This window comes from Anabas testudineus, chromosome 10 (assembly GCF_900324465.2).
Source record: "Anabas testudineus chromosome 10, fAnaTes1.2, whole genome shotgun sequence".
NCBI lineage: Eukaryota > Metazoa > Chordata > Actinopteri > Anabantiformes > Anabantidae > Anabas > Anabas testudineus.
The window spans coordinates 21,406,725-21,427,754 of NC_046619.1; the positions used below are offsets into that span (position 1 = coordinate 21,406,725).

At 40.8% G+C, this 21,030-nt stretch overlaps 1 protein-coding gene across 3 annotated transcripts in view; it reads left to right on the plus strand.

Annotated features, from left to right (window-relative positions):
- The window catches only part of arhgef37 (Rho guanine nucleotide exchange factor (GEF) 37), a 19,620-nt gene extending 4,619 nt beyond the window's left edge, over positions 1–15,001 (plus strand). For all 3 annotated transcript variants that reach the window (XM_026357429.1, XM_026357431.1, XM_026357430.1), the window contains exons 5-17: positions 1,012–1,475; positions 2,580–2,709; positions 3,808–3,955; positions 4,051–4,250; positions 4,466–4,596; positions 5,377–5,481; positions 6,337–6,450; positions 6,592–6,761; positions 7,225–7,372; positions 7,538–7,666; positions 8,800–8,995; positions 9,407–9,576; positions 12,187–15,001. In XM_026357429.1, coding sequence (XP_026213214.1) covers positions 1,023–1,475; positions 2,580–2,709; positions 3,808–3,955; positions 4,051–4,250; positions 4,466–4,596; positions 5,377–5,481; positions 6,337–6,450; positions 6,592–6,761; positions 7,225–7,372; positions 7,538–7,666; positions 8,800–8,995; positions 9,407–9,576; positions 12,187–12,405 — 2,313 coding nt within the window. In that variant the 5' untranslated portion in view covers positions 1,012–1,022 and the 3' untranslated portion in view covers positions 12,406–15,001. The remainder of the gene's footprint in view (positions 1–1,011; positions 1,476–2,579; positions 2,710–3,807; positions 3,956–4,050; positions 4,251–4,465; positions 4,597–5,376; positions 5,482–6,336; positions 6,451–6,591; positions 6,762–7,224; positions 7,373–7,537; positions 7,667–8,799; positions 8,996–9,406; positions 9,577–12,186) is intronic.
- The last annotated feature ends 6,029 nt before the right edge of the window (positions 15,002–21,030 follow it).

The window sequence follows — 21,030 nt, forward strand, 5'->3', positions numbered from 1 at the left end:
TAATTGTAAAATGGTGAGTTTCTAAAGTCTGCGACATCACTTTGTGAACCTCTCCAGCTTTATGTAAATGGCATGGCTCACATGAGCGTATTCTTCTTCTGCTGAGAAAACTCAAAGTGTTAGTGGTTTTTGTCAAAGTAACTTTAGTCCACACCTCCAAAGTAACTTTCTTAACAAGACTCCAGGTATTGATTGAATGGAACTACCAGCACTTCTAGTCTACTAATACCTGACTTCCCTATTATCTTCTTGATTGCATGGCTTTTGATGAAAGTATTTTTTTCCTGTGCATAAGAAACAATTAACTGCATATTTTTGATGACTTAATTCACTTTGTGCACGAGAAATGTAAAGGTACGTGTTTGTCATGTGCAGTAATATAAATTCTTAGTGAGTCACTGTTTAGAAAGATTTATTTTATACATTTTAGTAATGAATGGTGCAACATGTTATCAGATGGTTGTACAGAATCAGACTGTTAGTGCATGAGTGAATGCTCACACAGACATTATAATTAAATAAGTCACAGAATGATGTTAAGCTGAACCATTTAAAGGCTAATTGTCACAGCGGTGGTAGCATTAGTTGCTCTGTAAGCAGCTTTCCAGACTCCTGGTGAGTCAAACATAGCGTCCCAGCTCGGAGGCGCCATGACAATACATTTCCCCCCGTTCGTGTTGCTGTGCATCAAACAAAGCCGTAACATCTGCAGCCGTGCTGCGGTGTGCTGTTTGATGCCGTGATAAAGGTCAAGTGAATATGGGTAACTTTGGTGGTTATCTATCTTATCGGTTATATCATAATTTAGTTTCTTCCTTTGGGTCCAGATTGAAAAAATAAAAAATGACTCACGCATCTGTGCACACGGATTAATGGGGGGATTTAGGACTTGATTCCTTACTAGATACTGAAGAAGGCACAGATCCCTTTTCTTATGAAAAAACATTGTAAGTGTTTTGACACATTGTAAATGTGTCAACACAGTGTCTAAGCAGTGTTTTTCTTTAACAGGGATCTTCATTATGGAGGTGCCACAGAGGCCTCAACCAGCCTCCTTCACACTGGTACTCCCTAAACCAGCCTCATCAGCTCCTCTTGGAGCTGTACAGAAGATCTTCAAGAGAGATCCAGTGAAAGAAAACAACAAACAAACAACAAGTGATCAATTTGGAGAAGAGATGTTTGGTACAGAAGAGGAGACGGATGTGTCTGTGCATGGTGAAGCTTCTACTGTGAACTCAAAACTTTCCCCACAGGATAGTTTCTCAGAGGACACCTTAATGTCAGAGGAGAGATTAGCACAGGAGGCCGAAGAGGCCAAAAGGAAATCTGAAGAGGATGAAGCAGCCGCTAAAGAGAGAGCTGCCCAGAGACAAGTGTTGGCCATAGAGGAGCTGGTGCAGTCTGAGAGGAATTACCTTGAACTGCTTAAAGTTAGTACTGGAAGAATCAGGAGCAGCCTGGAGACACTACAGGTAAGGATGCAAAACTCAAAAGTCAAGACATTTAAGACGTCACAGTTATCTGTTAGAAATTAAAAAGGCTTTTTAGGGAAAATTTAAGGCTCAGAAAATAAATTAGATTAGATTAATCATTTATGGAAAAAGTTAGTTGCAGCCCTACTCATGTCAACCTCAGCTCATTGCCCTTGTTACTCCAAATTGCCCGAGGCCAACAACAACAGCAGTGTACTTATATAGATTGTACTACAGCAGTGTGCAAATACATAGAATTGTATGTTTAGAAAAGAAGGAGAGGGGCTCAAGTCCTGTTGACACAAAAACAAGTTCAGATTCATGTCACCAAAAGAAAAAGAACCTCAAGTAACATTAAAGCCTGTTTTTTTTTGGTCTTTATTTAAGGGTTGTGATTATTTCACAGCTCTTTTGATTGTGCATTTAAACTGAAACATATCACGCTACACTGCAGCATCCACTGGCACTGTTCGCTGAGACTCCTTGATGGTTTATTATCATCAGCCTTTCATTTCATCTCAGGTGTTGCTTATTAAATAATCATTTATTATCACTGGGGTAATGAAATGAGGCCTCATAAAACATAATGACATCAGACTATGAGCTGCAAGAACAAGCATGAAAATAATATCACACAGAGGAAACTGCAGGTGAGGGACTTCTAAATTATGACCTGTTTAGTCTGTCCTATGTGCCATTTGTTCAAAATTATGAAATGAGAGACCAGGGGAAAAATTAATTATAGAGGTGGGCAAAGGAGTAAGATGAACATGGAAAAATACTGCAGAAGCAGCAGAGTGAAGAGTGGCTGCACAGAGAAATGGAATATATTCAGATGAATGAAGCTATTGTGGGACAGAAAAGCTGGCAATGTGCAGATTGTTCAGTCTTCCACCAGTTAGCCCACTATTCTCTCATGAATAGTGGGCTAAAATGGAGCTAAACAAAAAGGTTCTTTATCAGCTGTGCATTTGCATTTTACCAAAGTGAACAGATGCCAAAATGATTCATATAAAACAATGTAGTACATGTTAAAAGTTACATATTTAAATAAAAGTGCATTCTGTAATAAATCAAATCAACCTGTCTGTGTGCTCACCCCAGCCTCCTCTGGCCAACCTGGACAGTATGTTTCTCTATATTGAGGATGTGATTAAGGTGTCGAGTCGACTCCTCACCTTATTGGACCAGAAGCAGATGAAGCCTGGAGACCCTCTCTTCCTGGAGACTCTCTGTAAGGAAAATCATTTTACATTCACCTCTCTTCCACACAACTGTAATCTTATTGACTGAGATGGTCTCTGAGACATGACAGACATGACAACAGGCAATGACACACAGGAAGTGGTGAGACACTTCGATCACACTTGTTGACAGGAAGTAAATAAAAACGTTCACACGTCTTGCCTGCTGTGATTTCACATTCATGGGAGAAAGTAAATGGGGTAGTGTGCAGTCTCAGGAAGGTTTCCAGAGGTGCTAGCAGAGTTTATTCTTAAGGGAACATTTTACATTTGCATGTGCTAAAAACAAAAGTGTGAGATGGGACAGTTCTTGAGAATCTCTCCATCCTTTTGTCTATTGTTTCATTTTACAGATGTGTCTAAGTCTGTTTTACATGTGTTGAAATACCGAACGTTAAAGAGGTCAAATTATGGGTCAGTTATCTCATTCACCTCTCACTGAACCTCTTTAAATAAATAGGTGTGACCACATTCTTTCTATGAATCAAGCAGACCAGACTCCCAAAGATTCTTTATGCTCTTTTGAAAGGAAATGCACCCACTGTTCTGCCTCTGAAGACTGTGTAGACATTTCGTACTCTGCTATTACTATGAATTAATAGATGGATGTGAACATATATTTGTATAAGAAAAAAAAAGCACTGATAGATAAACATATGTAATAAATGGATGATGATTATAGATGCTGGAACCACAAATATTATAGGAACATTTGTCAAATATTAAAGAAAATATAAAGAAAGCTACAGTTCTCCTGTTTCTCCTGTTTAATACACAACTCTGGTACAAATAAAAACTTCGGGTGATGGTTAAAGTGAAGTAGAGAGATGTTTATTGTTGCAGGTTGACGTGACTGTTCCCTTGACAACATTCGTTTTCCAGCATGAGGGCTGTTGATTCAATTTCCATGACAGCCATGACACCACTTAACTAGACGACAATAGAGGATTGTCGTTTGTTTTTTTTAAATGCACTATTGTGTTGCTTATTTGTCGTTTTTTAATTAATGTATGGTTCAGGTTATTTGATATGACTATAGTTACTACTTGTCAGCTTTTTGAATCATGCCTTTTTTCCCACCCTGACAGGTAATTCATTCCTCAGCCTGTCTTCAGACATCGAGGCGGCCTATAAGGAATACCTAGCCAACTACAATAATGTTACAGTGGTGGAGAACAGCTACAAACAGAAAGAGGTGCTCTGGAATGAGATTGTCAAAGTCATCAAGGACTCGGCGTAAGTTTATATGATTTTTCTTCACACATCAAGACATAAATATCAAAACCTGTTTGACACTGTCTGACTGCTCACGGTTTCTCTCATCTCTCCAGGCCTAAAGTAAATGCTACCTCTCTTACTTTCTTCCTGGTGATGCCTGTGCAGCGAATTGCCCGCTACCCTCTCCTGCTGCAAACCATCCAGAAACACACTGAGCGAACTCACCCAGCTTATGCGCTCCTAGAGGAGACCGCTCACACCTCCATTGCTTTAAACTGTCACATCAATGAGTACAAACGCTTCAGAGAAGTTGGTGAGACAAGTTTGCCATGATGACCAATATTATGATATTTCCATTTCTTATATGTTGCTTTGTGATATGTAGCACACACACCAGATAGAGGGAGGCAGCAGTGATACTCTGGAACTATGTGGCTATAAAAGCACCCACTCCTCAGAGTCAGTGGGAGTACATAGGAGGACCGGTGCTGTACTCCAGATTAACGACCTCTCACGTTTTAATTGCAGCTGACAAATACAAGAAGACAGAAACTCTAACCATCAAGGACAAGATCAACCGCCTCAACACCCACAGCATCGCAAAGAAGACGTTGAGGCTCAGCCAGCAAATCAAACATGAGACTGGAATGGCACCTAAGGTAGGATGGGACTTTACTTGACCTAGATTAAATATCAACCTACATGGGGGAGTGATGTGTAGGCTCCAGGATCCCGTAACTAATTCTCATCAGTATTTCACACTGTTCCAGTTTGGGCATTAGAGAGAAGACTTTTCTAGCCCATAAGAAGCAGAGATGGAAGATGTTAGTTTCATGATAAAGTGTACCTTCTCTGAGCTATAAATTATGTTCTAGTAGCCACTGTTTCTCTAGCTGAAAGCAGTAGTTAATAACTAACCTCAGGTGTGGTTACCTGCTAACAAAACATATGATATGAAAGTCCATGTTTGCCCCTGTGTGCCTGTTGTTAGGAGGTGAGGCTCAGAACAAGAACAGGTCGTAGCTATATATCTGGACAAAAGACACTTAACCAGCATTTACAAGGAAACTACTGTTTTCATTTTAGTTAATGAAGTCATAGATTCTTAAACACAATAGAACAACATCCTCCATTTGCTGATCTGACGGATCGAGCAGATAGACAAAGTTTTCATCCTGCATGTGAAGCTGGTTTACTTCTCAGTTATTTGCAGTATATTTGAGGCATTAGGCATACACTATCTGAATGTTTTAATACATCCGGTCAATATGCATTGTTTCTGTGTCCAGTGACTTGGGAAACCAATAAAATAATAGCTGAAAATGAAAAGAATACATTTTTTTTATGGTTTTATCTTTGCAACCTGCTGATTTTTATGTTTACACTTGAAAGAAGAGATGCCACCATTTTATAACGTGTCCCTGTTTGTTCTGTTGCAGCTGGTTGATGAGGAATTTGATGCCCTTGAAGGTTTCTTTTATGTTCTGGAGCATGGGATCCTGGAGCTTCTTGAGAATGTGGAGACATTCCTGCATCACCTAGAGGTAAGCTACAAATGTCCTGCGACATGGTGCCAAATAGATACTTACAGCGACGGGCTTCCTGTGTCTTTAAACCACATTTTAGCTGCATTGTAATGGAATTGGAAAACGTGAACATATCATCTTATCATTTTTCTTTGTCTTGTTTTCCAACCTGACCTTCTGAAACATGCTGCTCAAACAAAGCTCAATGTAACTTTAATCATTAACGTGCTGACAACTGCACTTAAATTAGAATAATGTTGTAAATGTTGCCTTTCCTCCAGTTTACATGGGGGAGTTTCTCAGGAGAAACAATGTGAGTATACACAATAAAAGATCACCAAAATGACCGTCTTTCCCCCTGACACACACCCTGCCTGTGACACTAGGTTCAGCACAGTTCCCCCCACACAGAAATGGTACCTTTTACAACAGGGAGGCGTCGTATTGGTGTCGTTAACTGACCTTGAATGTACAGTGGACAAGGGATTTTAACTCAGCTCAGTTAAACTGGAATATTATACTTATTCTTGAACATATTGTCATACAACGTGTTCATGAGTCACTCAGTGTGAACTTAAATACACTATATTAACACAGTTTCCGTTCTTAAATTATCTCTCTGGAAACAGTATTTTCCTTTATATGTTCACAGTCACAAAGCATCAGTGCTGTATCCCCTTTTACACATATTTATTTTCCAAAATGAGTCCATGCAAGTTATCCTCTCTAGCTTTCTTTGTTTCTTAGCATCCCTAATATGCACATGGTAACCGGTTTGCTAAAAACTAAACTAAGAAGGTCAAACCTAGCTTAATATAGGTCAGATACTTCAGCAGGGTTTTGTCTGACCTGTTCTTCTTTGTTCCTGTACAGGTGTTCCTGGCCTGTAAAACAGAGGAGTTTGACTTCGACATGGATGGAGAGAAGGCACCTATTTGCTACAAGGAGATCACCACTGCTCTGAGACAGTGGATCCTTCCTACGTTTGTGAGTTCACTGGACATTCTCATCCAGATATCGGTGGTGGAAGAACTAGTCAAACAGAATGTAGCTGAAATCAGAGAATATACACTTGTTTGTTGTTGGTTGTAATACTGCCTCTAATCAATCCATCTTCCTTTGCATTAGGAAAAGAGGATGCGGACGTTGATCCACAAGCCGCTATGTGCACTCCGTGACCTCCTGGTGGGCCCAAGAAACCTGATTAGAAAGAGGCTGGACAAGCTGCTGGACTATGAATTGATAGAAGCCAAATCCAATCTGAGCTACGACGAACAGGCTGTTGCCAATACGTACAAGTAGGCGCAGAGATTTGTTTTTATTACAGGCCTTCTCTCATTATAAGTGGAGCTGTGTCATAATGTAATGAACTGTTTAATGATTTACAAATGGAACGACTTTTATCCAGTTTCATGGTTTTAAACTATCACAAAATAATATAGAAATTGATTAATTCATTATTGCAGATTATAATTGTAAATGTGTCGACTGAAGCCAGAGCTGATTGAACCCAACCATCCTTATCACTACACTGCACAAACAGCACTCTGCCTCAGTCCAGTCAAAACAGCCTTTAATTATTACTGCCCCCTCTTATGAATCATCACACATTGATTTTTTTCATTAAAATTGAATTTGCGTTTGCAGAGAACATCTAGAAAAAGGCTGAAAATAATTTAATTCAATATTTAACTTGTTTTTTTGTACTAGCTCAACTTTACTTTGAAACATCTCTTCTTCTGTTTCTTCTTCTCTTCTCAGGACAATCAACACGCTGCTCCTTAACGAGCTCCCTCAGTTCAATGGTTTGGCTCTGCAGATGATCTGGAGCATGCTGGGAACATTTAGCTGTCTGCACAGAGATCTTGCCTCAGACATGGAACAGCTGTTCCAAAGCTTTGCACAACAGGTACATTATCTTTTAGTGAGTGTGAGGTGAGGTGGAGAAGTAGATTACCATTACATGAGAATAGTTCTCTTCAAGTACACGAATCAATCAATTATTAAACATTCATGCTTTAAAAACTTTTATGTGGTTTATGTTTTTCTACTTTCCCATCTCTCTCCTCTTCAGCTGCCTCAAAGCTCTTTAGACTCCGGTGCCTTCTGGGAGTGGGCAGAGTCGACAGTGTTAGAAGAAGCGAGCAGGCTGGAGACTTTGTGTCGAAGTGTGGAGGACACTCTCAATGCCCCTTTCATCCAGGTTGGAGTTAAAATAGAACTGTTGTGTTATGTTGTGTTTTTCTAGAATGATTAATTAACTAAATAAGCTCATAAGAAACAGGAATACATTTATAATTCATAAGTCCAGGAGAGTCCAAATATCATAAGAGACTAAAACAACAGTGCTGACACCTGATCTCATGGTCACACAGGTGCAACAGGAACAACAAGAAATTTGAACGGTTTAATTCAACACAGAACAAGACGTTTACACAACATCACAACTTCCACAGCAGACGACAGACGACAGCTCTGTGCTACGTGACAGTAGCCTAAATATTCTGCAGTGTGGGATGTTAAACACAGCTGACATAACTTTATTTATATATACTGTATAATATTTGTAACGTCTGTATGTAAACTGATAAAACAGAGGGTCTTCTAAATATTAATAATGATACTTAATTAATCTCCTGGGAGATTAAGCTGCATTTAAGCTACCAAGAGTTCGGGGTTTAGTGTTTAGAAAATAGACATTTAAACATCATCACCAGCAATCAGGTAACTGGGAATTCTACCATCAACCCTGGGTTTCATAGACAACTGCCCTAACAACTGAGACTTGTATATTCATTTTGTGTTTGTCCACAATAACCCTCCTTCATCTCCATTTAGCCATAATAGCATAGATGGTAACATTGACCCCTTAGGCTAGGATTAGCCAAGACATTTGTGGTCCCTATAGAATCCAGTGATAGATCATTACACCATTAATAGTTCCTGGAAAGATGATGAATGATGAAAACTAATTTCCTTTAGATCTGTTAATAAGCATTATATTCAGTACGTCACCGAGCGTTTTTGCTGCTCTTTGTTTTTACTGTTGAGCTACTCAAACGTCCTGAACCAGGCCACTTCTATTAAACCTGACAGCTAAGATGCATAATACTGAAAGATGAGGTTTTTCAGCCATGTCATGTATTGTTTGAGCTTCTAATTTAACCTTTGATTAGATTTGAACATGTTCCTGAGGTGATGATTTGCCAATTATATAAATTGTTCACTACTGTACAACAGAACTGAAGCTTCAGTTGGTGTCTTAAATAGAAATAGAAAATGTTTTATTTTCACCACGTTTAATTCTCTTTTCTTTTGCCTTGTGTGTTTTTTCAGCCTCTCAGCCCATCCTCTCAGCGCCGACTAAAGCAGTTAACAGATAAGCATGGCTCTGAAAAGATCTATCAGGTGATAGGGGCGGTTGTAGGCAGCCGAGACCTGGACCTGAACTTGAGCAAAGGGGAGCTAGTTGCCATCATCAGCGAGGCTGACAGCCGTGGAGACAAAAGGAGGTGGCTGGTTGATGCAGGAGGTATAAAACAACCCCTTACCATGAAAACAGATATGATGGTGATGAGTAAGTTGCACTCTTACCAACAGTCGTGTTGATTCCTGCATAAATAACAGGGATGACAGCATGATGCAGCTTTGTTAAATGCAGCTCACTGGTGCCATCTCCTGGTTTGCTGCTGTTATTGCCATGAACCAGCTGTCACATAATGACTGATAGATCAGTGTTTGTGATGTAGAGGAAACTCTTCTGAAAATGGAACAGATTTTTGAAAATAACCCACTTGACGTCAACAGTTATTTAATATTTTAGAGAAAATATTTAGAACATTTCTCACCCAGTGTTTTAAACGTGCTCTATGTATATTACAGTTGTATTTTTACACCCTCTCTATGAACACTTTGTATCTTAACATATCTATATTGCACCTAGGCAGAAGAGGCTACGTGTCATCCTCAAAGCTGATTCGCTATCATCAGGCATCAGCTGACCCGCCGCCCTCGCCACACCCGACCGTGCACGAGAGTGTGATAGGAATCAGAAGACACTCCTACGCCCCAGAAAGCCGCCCCCTAACAACAATGAACCAGCCTTTCTTCCAGGTGATTGACAGTCTTCACCACATGTCCTGTTCCTCTGAACAAAAAGTAGAAATTCTATCATGGTCGGTGGCTCCAGTAAATATTCAGAGCCCTTCATGTTTTATCCATTTAAAATAGATCTGTAAGGCACATGTTTCCCTTTAGTGTGTAGATAATCTGATTACATGTTGGAGCAGTTGGCTGCATTAATGTGCACATTGTTGGAGTAGATTGAATCTTGAAGCAGAACCATATTTATTATTGTAAAAGCACCACCCAAATATAGTTTAAACAAGATATCTTGACGTCCCGATGCACCAACCAGTCTCATTAGTATTGCTAGGCAGCTCAAGTGCCACTTGTTTATACAGAGATACACTCTGTAAACCTGAAGGACCATATGACTAACTGTGACAAAAAGTGAATCCTTGTATATCCAGCCGTGGACAAGTGCATTCATGTGTGCAGGAATATCTGTAAGAGGGCATCCTGGAGTGTGTGTGCCTGTGTTATTAATGGAAAGGTCCATAATTAGCTGTTTAACCTTGTAAGTAGGTTACTCTTTGAAGTGCTCGGAGTTAATTTATGCGATGCAGCTCTCCAGGCTGAAATGGAGAATGTGAGCATGTTGTGAGACTGATTGACATTTGCAGCACAGTGTGAGAGAGAAGTTACTTTGCTCTTCAATTTGTGGATATGCACATGAGGAGTTGGGGGATGGGGAGGGAAGGCTAGCTGATGAGAAAGCTAGGTTGTGTTAGGTATCAGGTAGTATGTGAATGTATGTGTTTGTACTGTATAGATGTGTGATATGTGTCCACACTGCCTGTTAGTGACTGATTGCTGCAGTGACCTTATACAGGCAGTTTTCACACCCCCTCCTCCAACATCCATCCCTCTCAACCCTGAGTCTGCTCATAAACAAACAAACACACCCTGCATGCTGCAGAAAATAAGAGCATTTTAAAAAAGATTAGTTAGTGGTTAAGGAAATAGAAATGAGTTTAAAAACAAATAAAGACATTAATATTAATTAGATTATTTTTGACATCCACATGTGACAGAACTAAAAATGGTGTTGAGCTTTGTTATAGAGGGTTTTTTGAGATGATCTGTTCACAACAGATCAGGTTTATCAACCATGTTTGTTAATGCGACCCCTCCCCCCCATCCTATTTTTATATCAGGAATGTGCAGAGAGTTTCTCAGGGACAGTGTTTATTTATTTTAAGAAACAATATTTTACATGTGGTTATTTAAAAGATATGTGGATATACATACATATACATATTTGTATGTTTCCACTCTGGACATATCACGCACACAGGGTTATTTGATGTTGTGTGTGGGGCACATTTGATGAATCTGGGGCTTGGACTCCAGTGCCGCCCTCTTCTGCACATGCCTGTCTAATTCAGTAGATAATGATAAATAATGTCATACTTTACCCCTTGGAGAAATTGTGGTTGGACAGGTTCAGACAGTACATATCAGCGTCTTGTCCAAGGACGAGACGACTGCTCCACCAACTGAGCCACTGCCGCCTCCTTTACACATCATTTTCATGGCCCCATACCAACACAAAGAGGCGCTTAGCGCCTGTTCAGCTCTTTAATTGCCATCAGATATTTTGCCTCGGAAGATATCCGCTCTGCTTCAGCAACATGAATCACTTGTCAGCTGATAGCCAGGGTCTCTTTTATTTTTTAAATTTTCTCTCCCCTGTCTCTTTTAGGCAAAATGCTTATTAAATGCTAATTGGTGGAGAGCGTCAGGGCAGAGCTAATGTCGTAGCTGAGAGGTGAGCTGAGGTGAAGGGTTTGTTAATGACATCTTGCAGCCAGTTAAACTCTGCGATTAGCACTGCTGGGGCACTCTGTCATAGCAACGCGAAGCTCATTAGGAAGCTTTCGTTCTGTGTGTGTGTGTGTATATGTATCAGTGTGAGGTGATGAGATGAGGTTTGTCAAGACATAACTAGTGGGCTTAACCTTTTCAGAGAATATTACAATGATCTATGGTTGTGTGTGCGTGCCCACATTAGTACCTGGGTGTATTCCCTCTTGCTTGAACATTTCTTGAGGCTGTGTCGTGAATGTTGTGCAACATTAGTGTTTAACTGTAACTTAAACCATTATTTACTGAATGCTTGGGGCAACACCTGTGTATTCACCGTACAGTCTTCACTTTCTTTTAGTGACAACAACACGACATAAGCTGCACAACATCAGTTCACAAGGAAATACTTCTGAAACATTTGAGGTCTTTTTCCTTGTTTACCATTAAAAAACATCCATATTCACATACATATTATCAAAGTAACAGTCCCTGGCGTTCTTGCTGAGACTGTCTCTTTTTGGGATCTTGCTCCTCCCGTTTGACAGTTTAATGACAATTAAGGTGTTAAAACACATTTGTTGAGAGGATGCAGTGTGCTTACCCAGCCATCCAAACATCTCTCATTGCACATGGAAACACTTCAAGTCAAACTGCTCTACTACAGTTGCACAGCCTATTTTGGAGACACATCAACTACCTGTATGGTGGAAGTAAACCACTGCAGCCTCACGGGGTAGCTGTCAGTAACATAGACTTTGACTTTTCTTTCTAACTAAGCATGCTTTCTTTCAGGTGATGGCAGCCTATAACTTTACAGCAAGAGGAAACCATGAAGTTTCTGTGCGTGCTGGCGAGCCGGTTCGTGTACTGGAGCCTCATGATAAGAGAGGGAACCCTGAATGGAGCCTGGTGCAGGTCAGAGGTGGGCAGAAAGGCTACGTACCCTCTAACTACCTCACAATCATGCCTATGGGAATGGGACCACCTGGAATCAACCAGCTTCACTGCTAGAAAGAAAGGAAGGAAAGAAGAATAGAGGGGGGAAAGAGCAGCGTGTACAGTATCAGCATAGACAATATAATAACTGATTAATATTGTCCTCAGAAAGCTTAAAGCAGTATCTTTTAATTAGGCTGTGTCTGCTTCTCAAAGCTCACGAGACAAAAGCTTGATGTCTTTTTCAAGACACCAGAGCCGTTAAATCATCTTCAGTTATTCAGTGTGTGAGCAATCAGATGTCAAAATGAGGATAATTCCACAACTGGAATCGGTGAATTCATTTTTCTAAAACCACTTCCTGTGCAAGAAAGTGCACAAAACTGCAAGAAAAGCAAGGTTACTGACCTTCACCCTGTCTAATTAAGACCTTTATTTACTCAGTTTGTTTCTGTACTAACAGATAAATTAGAATTGAAATAGTTTTAATTATCAAACGTGTCATTTTCAGACATGCTCACTAGATTGAAGATGGCTTGAGTCTTAACATAAAAGTTAGTACAAGCGTTCACTGCATGTCTCCGTGCTCTAGCTAGATGTACAAAACGACTTGATGGTGCAATAATATAAAACTGTCAGAACAACAGAAGACACTGGAAGATTTGTACTGATGGGATGTTTCAGTGTGGATACTGACTCACTGAACGATCATGATGTTTTAAGTTTTTTTGGCCTTGGCTGCACAGGATCCATGATCTTTACTAAGTGTTAACCTACAGTATGTTGCACTCTGGGAGAAAATGAAGGAAGTAGCAGCTTTTGAGCTGGAACGGATTCAGTCTCTTGCTTAGAGACACGTAGGCAGGGTCTTTGCCTGCAGAGACAGAATTTAACCTTGCATCTCAATGCTAAAGGACAATCCTAAAGTTGCACTGCAAAATGTTTGTGGCCAATGATCCAAAGCACCACAGAGGAGTGCTTCTGAATGTGAGGGTGGGGTCATTTGGCATGAAGGAATTCTACTTTGCTCCCATGAGCCTCAGCAAGAGGACCACACCGGATTGTAAATGACAGACTACATGTTCTTGTTAGCAGCGCCTAACTGCAACACTACAACACACAGAGAGCAAAATGCTTGTGTGCATCAGTTTGATATGAAATTGAGCTGACGGGTGAGCGTGTGTGTGTGTTTCGAGTCTCCTCCTCCTCACCTGCAGGCAGGAACAGCACTGTATCAAGACTGACAGGTACACAGCACTCTCATCATCTCAGACTGTGTAATGTGATGTAAATGTAAAATGTCTCTGGGGCCGAGTAAAGAGCAGGGAGAGAAGGAGGAGATGTAAAGAGAGAAGAGGGAATTCAAACGGGGAAGAAGTAAAAGAATTAGAGGGGAATAAGAAAGAGACACAGGAGGAATAGCTTTGTGTTTCTAAACTAAAATATTGTCTGTAAAAGGATCCACCACAGCATTAGCTCCACCCTTTAAACCCCTTCCTCCTTGACACCACCAGGTTATTTCGGTGTGGCCACAGACGATGGGGACATTTTTGTAGAAAACAAAATAAAATGCTGACTTTCACTGTCTGTCTGGCATTCCTCCAAGTAGACCTTATGTGAGGAAGTTTTTAGAGTAACGTGTGTTCTTGCTGGATTGTGCTGTATCAGCTGCAGTGGATGTGAAGCAGGGAGAGGGAGGCCGGGATTCAGGGCTGCTCAGCTGGAGCTTAGCTGTTCCCATCAGGCTGAATGTCAGGACGGAGCAGAGCAGCAGGAGGGAGAGAGAGAGACGGTGCTTAATACCCAAATACCAAATGTCCTCAAGGTTAGAACGATGAAGGAAAATGAACAAAATCCCCAACCTGAGGACATTTGATCAGCTTTCACCTCGAGTTAGGGTGGAAGGACGTTGGTAAAACCTAGAATGGCATCAATTGACTTTCCTAACATAACATAACAAATGAGTAGTAGCATGACGGTGCTGTTCACTAATCGTTATTCAGGATTTTTTTTTTTGTTTTTCTTGTTTTATTATTCCACTAGAAAATGTGACCAAGCATGTAGATACTGTAAAAACCAAATGCTAAAGGCTTCACCACCACACAGCACCGAAGGGAACTGTTATTCACTGCTCCTGCACCAGAGGGAGCAGGAGACCCAGGTTGGCTGTGTTTTGGGAGTGAGTCTGTGTAGTTCACTGTGGAACTGGAACAAGTGTCTCCGTCTTTACCTTTGTCAGTATTAGTGCTTTTCTGTGAATAGAGCTGAACCTAATCCGGTACATTCTCCTCATATTGTTCATTTTACCTGTGATTGTATTTTATTTTTAAAGACCAAAGTGTGTAAAGTAACATGTTTAACCTGCTTTTACTCTTTGTACATTTTCTGTGGATAATTTATTTTTTGTAACAGTTGTTGTAGCAGCTTTGTTTTTTTAACTTATTTGATGCAGCGGCGTCACATGACCTAAGATGAAGAAGAAACCTGTGTTTCCATAGTTATGATGTTGACACACACACACACACACACACACACACACACACACACACACACACACACACACACACACACACTCACACACACACATACGTTCATAGAGCAGAGGTTCCTCTGTGCAGCAGTCAGTCTGCAAACTGATTGTATGGCTTCAATAAAACTAATCAGAAACCTGCTCAGTGTCATTAGAAGTTTAAATTCCTCAACATTAATGGGTCTATGACCCACCAGACTGTAGGGACTTGTCGTTAGGTGTCGTTCTGGGAATTCAGGACCTTCTGGAAATCAGAAACACTTTCCCATATAATAATGTTTGCTCTTGTTTGTATATTTCTATTGTAAATGACTGAGTGTAATTCATTGTTGCTGTGGAGAAATGTGTTGTGGGCTCTGCTCTGTTCAACATGCATAAAACACTTTAACTGTAGAACTGCACCTGATCTTTACACCACTTTAGGACTCCTGCATATTTTACTTTTCTTATTCTCTTAACCAGTACAAACTAATATTTACTAATGTATCACAGAATGGAAATGTATAGAAAGACGGGATATGATACTGGAACTCTACTGGTTACTGGTAACCAGTAAAAGAATAAACTGGTCCAGAATCCAACATGACTCAAAGGGAACCTCACAAATGTAACATGGTACCTTTACTGTTCAGCAGAAGAACAAAAGGTTTTGATGACTGAGATGGTTCAGTGTTTGTGTACGAGTCCTGAATCTTTAGATACTCAATGAGTTTTCTGAAAAAAGTCATGTTTGGATTTGACAGACAAACAAATAATCAATTCATAAAATGTTAATTTGTATTATAGAGACTAAAAATATAAATATATCTAGTTTACATGGAGACCAGGACAGAATGTTTGAACTGTTTCGGTTGCACAACTTTCCTGGCTGCGTTTCACTGTCGAGCAGGTTTTACTGAAACTAAATTAAAGTAACGTGGATGAAGCTTTGAACCCGTCTTATCTTGGACTGGTGACAATGGTCACAGTGTCAAATCTGGATTCCTCTTTTTAAAAAAACGATTCACATACTTTTCCTTTGTCCTGGTTTGGATCCCACGCTGCAGTGCAGTTCACTCACTGTGGATCTAGTTCTGGAATATTCTTACATCATGAACATGTTTGAAGAGTCAGCTGAGCTCCTCACAAGTTTCCGATTCTGCAGCGGGAACGGACCCGTTCCCCAAACACAGCAGCTGTTACTACATCATCTGCAGCTAATTGAACATGTTTATTTGTTTCCCTCCTGTGCTCGTTTATTGGCTTTGTTCAAATCTGGTCCTAAACACTGGGATTGATTTAGTGATTCGGCATCACAAGTCATTTTTCTCCCCTTCTTATTTTTCAGCACAGCGTATGAGAAAACTGTTCTTAAATTCTCACTCCTTCACTATTTCTGTCAAATAGTTTTATTCGATGTGTCCTTGTAATTATTAGCAGTGTTATTTATTTCTAGTGTTTTTATTTATGATGTTGATAAAGATTCAGGTGAAGAAATGCTAAATGGAGAAAGTGAGACAGAGAACTCCCCGTATTGATTCAGGCTGAAAGAGACAAAAACACAGGACGACAAATATTAATGACACGAAGAGACGAACGAGGACGAGGAAGAAAAAGTAGAAAGCTGTTTGTGGGCTGTTGTCAACTAATGTGAGTGAAATAATCAGTTCTATTACTTAAAATCTTCCTTTGTCTGTTTTGTTGTGCTTTCATTTCACATTTAAAGTGTCTCCTGATGATAACAGTAGTGTTCAGTACAGACTGCAGTATAAAACGTCTCCTAAAGTTGATTAAATGTATTAAAAACCACACGTTCACATCAGCTAACATCTTCTTCCTGCCTTTAGTTTGATCATTATCACCACTGACTCTCAGGCTTTGGTGTGAACCTTGTTTCACGAGTGAGGTGGGTGACTGCACTGCAGGGAGCTGTGTGAGTCTCTATACATTGATTCAATGCTGTGGCCTGAGTTTAATGTAGAGAACAGCGAAGGAAATATTAACATTGTGTATCTCCTGTGTTCCTGGAGTCGGTGATGGCATGTTGAGTTGCTGTGATCATTTACATTCAGCGGTAGTGAGCTTTACACGCTGCTGCACCTTTTAACATGAAACCAGTGGGAATCCTTGATCTCTGTCAAACAGCCACAAAGATTTGCTCCTGAAAAAATCTGTATTCACTGAAGTTCTCTGATTTTTATTCTTTGTCTTATGTATGTGGCTCAGTAGCCAGCTGTATGACGTACGGCCTAAAGCTTCAGTAGGTTGAACCAAAGCTGTATCTCAGGCGGTATCAATCCAAATGCTCGTATTCTAAAATACATTTGGACGTTTTGGTCTAACGAATGTGAAATGTTATAACTTAATGCAGCCTGTTCACCATCCTGCCCACAGCCGCAGCATCATGTCTGCTCAGTGGACTGGATTTAGTCTGATGTGGCTGGAGTTGCCTGTGGAGTCTGTGTGTGTGTGTGTGTGTGTGTGTGTGTGTGTGTGTGTGTGTGTGTGTGTGTGTGTGTGTGTGTGTGTGTGTGTGTGTGTGTGTGTGTGTGTGTGTGTGTCCACAGGGAGCATCAGCGAGCTACAGCGGGCACCGGAGTGTGAACTGTGGAGCTGGTTCGGGGCCTTAAGTGAGCGGCACTTAATGAACGAACGTGGCCTCTGTGTTTGTGTGGAAACACCTGAAGTCATGCTGCATGCATGAGTGTGAACCACAAACATTAGTATGAACTCTTTTACTCATGCGTGTATGTTTGTGTGTGTGTGCATGTCTTTCTATGTTTGTGTGGCAAAATTTAAGTCGAGTACCATCTTAGTGAGGACATAGCATGTGGGGCAAAGGGAAGCATTGAGTCAATGCGTGTCCTCACAGCTGTAAAAGGACCAACACGCATGTGTGCTCATTAATGCTCACGTCAGCAGTTTGATGCAGAATAACTTCTTCAGGCATTTAATCTCTTCTGAACGACTGCATGTGTGAGTGTGTGTGTGTGTGTGTGTGTATTACTAAGTCCTGGTTTCAGTGTGTGTCTGTATCTGTGTACATATCTTTCTAAACTGTAGCGTGACAACACATGGAGACATTTTAGCACGTTGTCCCACATTCAAAGGGCCGTTTCAAGGTTATGACCTAGTTAAGGTTAAGGTTAGAGTTACCATTAGGCTGGAGGGGGGGCTGCTGTTAGGCATGTAGCGGGGGGGAGTTTAGGTTGAGGGAAGTGGCGTCATGTCACAACTAAAACAGCACTGTCCTCCCTTCTACAGTAACTCCCACATGTGAGTGTGTATATGTGTGAGCTGCAGCAGTGTAACAGTGAGCAGATCACATCTATAAATAACTTCAGCTGAGGCTGAGCTAAAAATAGATGCAGCGCTCAGTCTGCAGCCTAGAGGACAACAGAGGAACTGCAGCCAGGGCTGAAACCTCAGGAAACACACACACACACACATTTTTTTGTGCACAGTTGTAAATTCCTCAATCAGGAGATTTTGGCACCTGTTTATGTGCTTAAGCAAAACTGGGATTTGAAAACGAAGCACAACTAATTTCACTTAGTCACTTTATTCTGAAGCGTCACAACAGTCGCACCGGAAAATCCGCTGCAGTATACAGCTGCTGAAACATGACAAATGCACAACGGTGTCACTGAAAATATGTTCAGTCACCATAACAATCATTGCAGTTTTTACACATCAGTACGTCTTTGACTTTACACCGAAAGCAGATTTTTGAGATTCATTCATTTTAATGTATTGAGGTTGTGTTATGCAGCAATACGTCTGTTTTTAACCCTATGTTTGTCACCACTGGGGAAAAAACTGAGAAGATGCACTGGAGGCCGCCTGTGATTTCCTTCTGTTTGTGTGCAGCATGTCTCAACATGTACACATGTACGACAGTATCAGTGTTTGAAATCCTCATTCCAGCAGTATGTTGTTGTACATGTGTTTGTGTTGGGGTGTGGGTGTGTGTTCAAGAACAACCACACTGGTCATGTTGTTAATAGCAGCCTCAGGGTGCAACAGCGATGTGTGTTGCTGATCCTGATTTTCAGCAGAGACAAGAGAGAAAGAGGTGAAAGGTGTGTGTGTGTGTGTGTGTGTGTGTGTGCTTGGAATGACAGCTGATGTCTGAAATTAGGAGCAGTCAGCCCCCCAGAGGAGATGGTGAGCTGCTGGGCTGACCTGGCCCTGCACACAACACAAACACAGACATGCACAATCTTAACGTCCTCACCACATGAAGTATGTGTCACCAGGAGTTAAAGAAGCTTTGTGCAGCATCCTGATGACTGTGTCGCTCATTTTGAAGTGGATCAGTTCACACTTACACTTCAGGTTGTGATAGATTTGGGGAACAGGGGCTTCAGAAACAGTCAAAGGTGACAGAAGGATCCTCCAGCTGTTTCTCAGCATGTGTAATTGGTCTTTTTGGACACACACAGGGCATCGGTTGGTTAAACTATTCAGAGCTGTGACTGTGGTGATCGACAGTCCTGTGAGACTGAGTCTGGATCATTTCCACTGCTCATGTTTCTCAGTCTTTCCTTGTTCCTTTCTTTCAACAAATATTTAAACTTTCCATAGCAGGAAATACACGGTGTAATGCACAACAATCCTAGCTTTGTTTCATCATTGAAGCCATGAGCACAACATGCAGGACTTATCACAGTGATGTTGGTGCAATCAATGGGAACACGGAGCATCACAGATCTGCAGCCAGGCAGGTGGTGTGAGTCTGTGTCCACTTTAGACAGACAGAGGTGTTTACAGCGTTATGCACAATAACAAATGTACGTTTCCAAAAATGAAAGTTCAAAAGGACGTATGACTCATGAAAACAATCAACTGCTGTAATCCAACATCTCCCACACAAACATGCAGTGGAGGTGTGTCTGGTGATTTTGGAGCAGTTTAGTGATTACGTCAAGTTGAACACAGCGTCGTTCAACCTCCAGACGGCTGCAGAAGAAGAAACGTTCCTACAGCGTCAAACAGCTCTGACTTATATTCATTTAAAGATGAATGCACATTAACATACTACACTTTAATTTTGTTTATTTACATTTTAAGTATAATTGATGTGATTTCTGTGCCTTTACTCCAACTGTTCAGTTTGCTCCTGTTGATAAAATCTCCAGACTGACCTCAAAGTGACCTGTGAGAAACGGACAAGATTCCAAGGAATCTGTTTTCAGCACAAAGAGGACGGTCGGCATCTAAAGTTCCCCCCCCGCCTGTGCACAGAGCACTCTTTGTTTGGCATCGAGACAGTTTCTCAGAAACAAAGGTGAATTATTTCATTTCCAGCTCAAAGGTGAGAAACACGTGTTGTTTCCTTATTGTATGTTTGTGTGAGAAGCACCAAGAATCGTGGAAGAGCATCGTCAGCAGTGGATAATAAAGAAAAGGTATAAATGATAATAACATGAGACAGTTGATGAACATTTCTTTAAACAACCCCAGACACACAGCAGAAAACATGATGTGGTTCTATTTACATGTGATCAGAGGCTCTGACACTCTGACACCCATCAGATGATTGTTGTCATGTCCTGACGCCGCAGACATACTCAGACATACTCAGACATACTCAGACATACACACATGCTAAACCGTCGACCCAGGTATCAACACACACATTCTTATGGTTCTCATCTTCCAGCCTGTACTGTCTCTTTTCATGAACCGTCTCACTGTGTGTTACTTTACACACACGCTGGCTTCTCACTGAAACTCAATACAGTGTTCACTGTTGTTATTTGATAGTGAGTTACTCATTTTTCTCTTATTATTGTTGCTTAAAAATCTTTTATGAATTTGATATTGACCTGAATTCAATTGTGAAACTTGACTTAGTTTTGTTTTGTAGTAGAAACACTGAAAAGGTGAAATGTGAGAAGCCTTAATTTAATTCACTGATACATAATATTGATGATGGAGATAAACTTACATTTGATTTAATCTTTTTTATCAGACCCTGTGTTTGCTCCAGATCCAAACATCAGGTGAAAGTTGTTAAATGTCGACAGAGATCACGGTTTTGATCCATTTCTTTCCTTCAGCAGAAAATCACGACGCTTGGTCATGGAGAGATTAGCTTCTGCTGACACATGGGACTGACGCGTCTCGACACTTTCACAGTTTATCAGAGGCGTCAGTGTCGTCTCGTGTCATCCTCCAACCCTCCT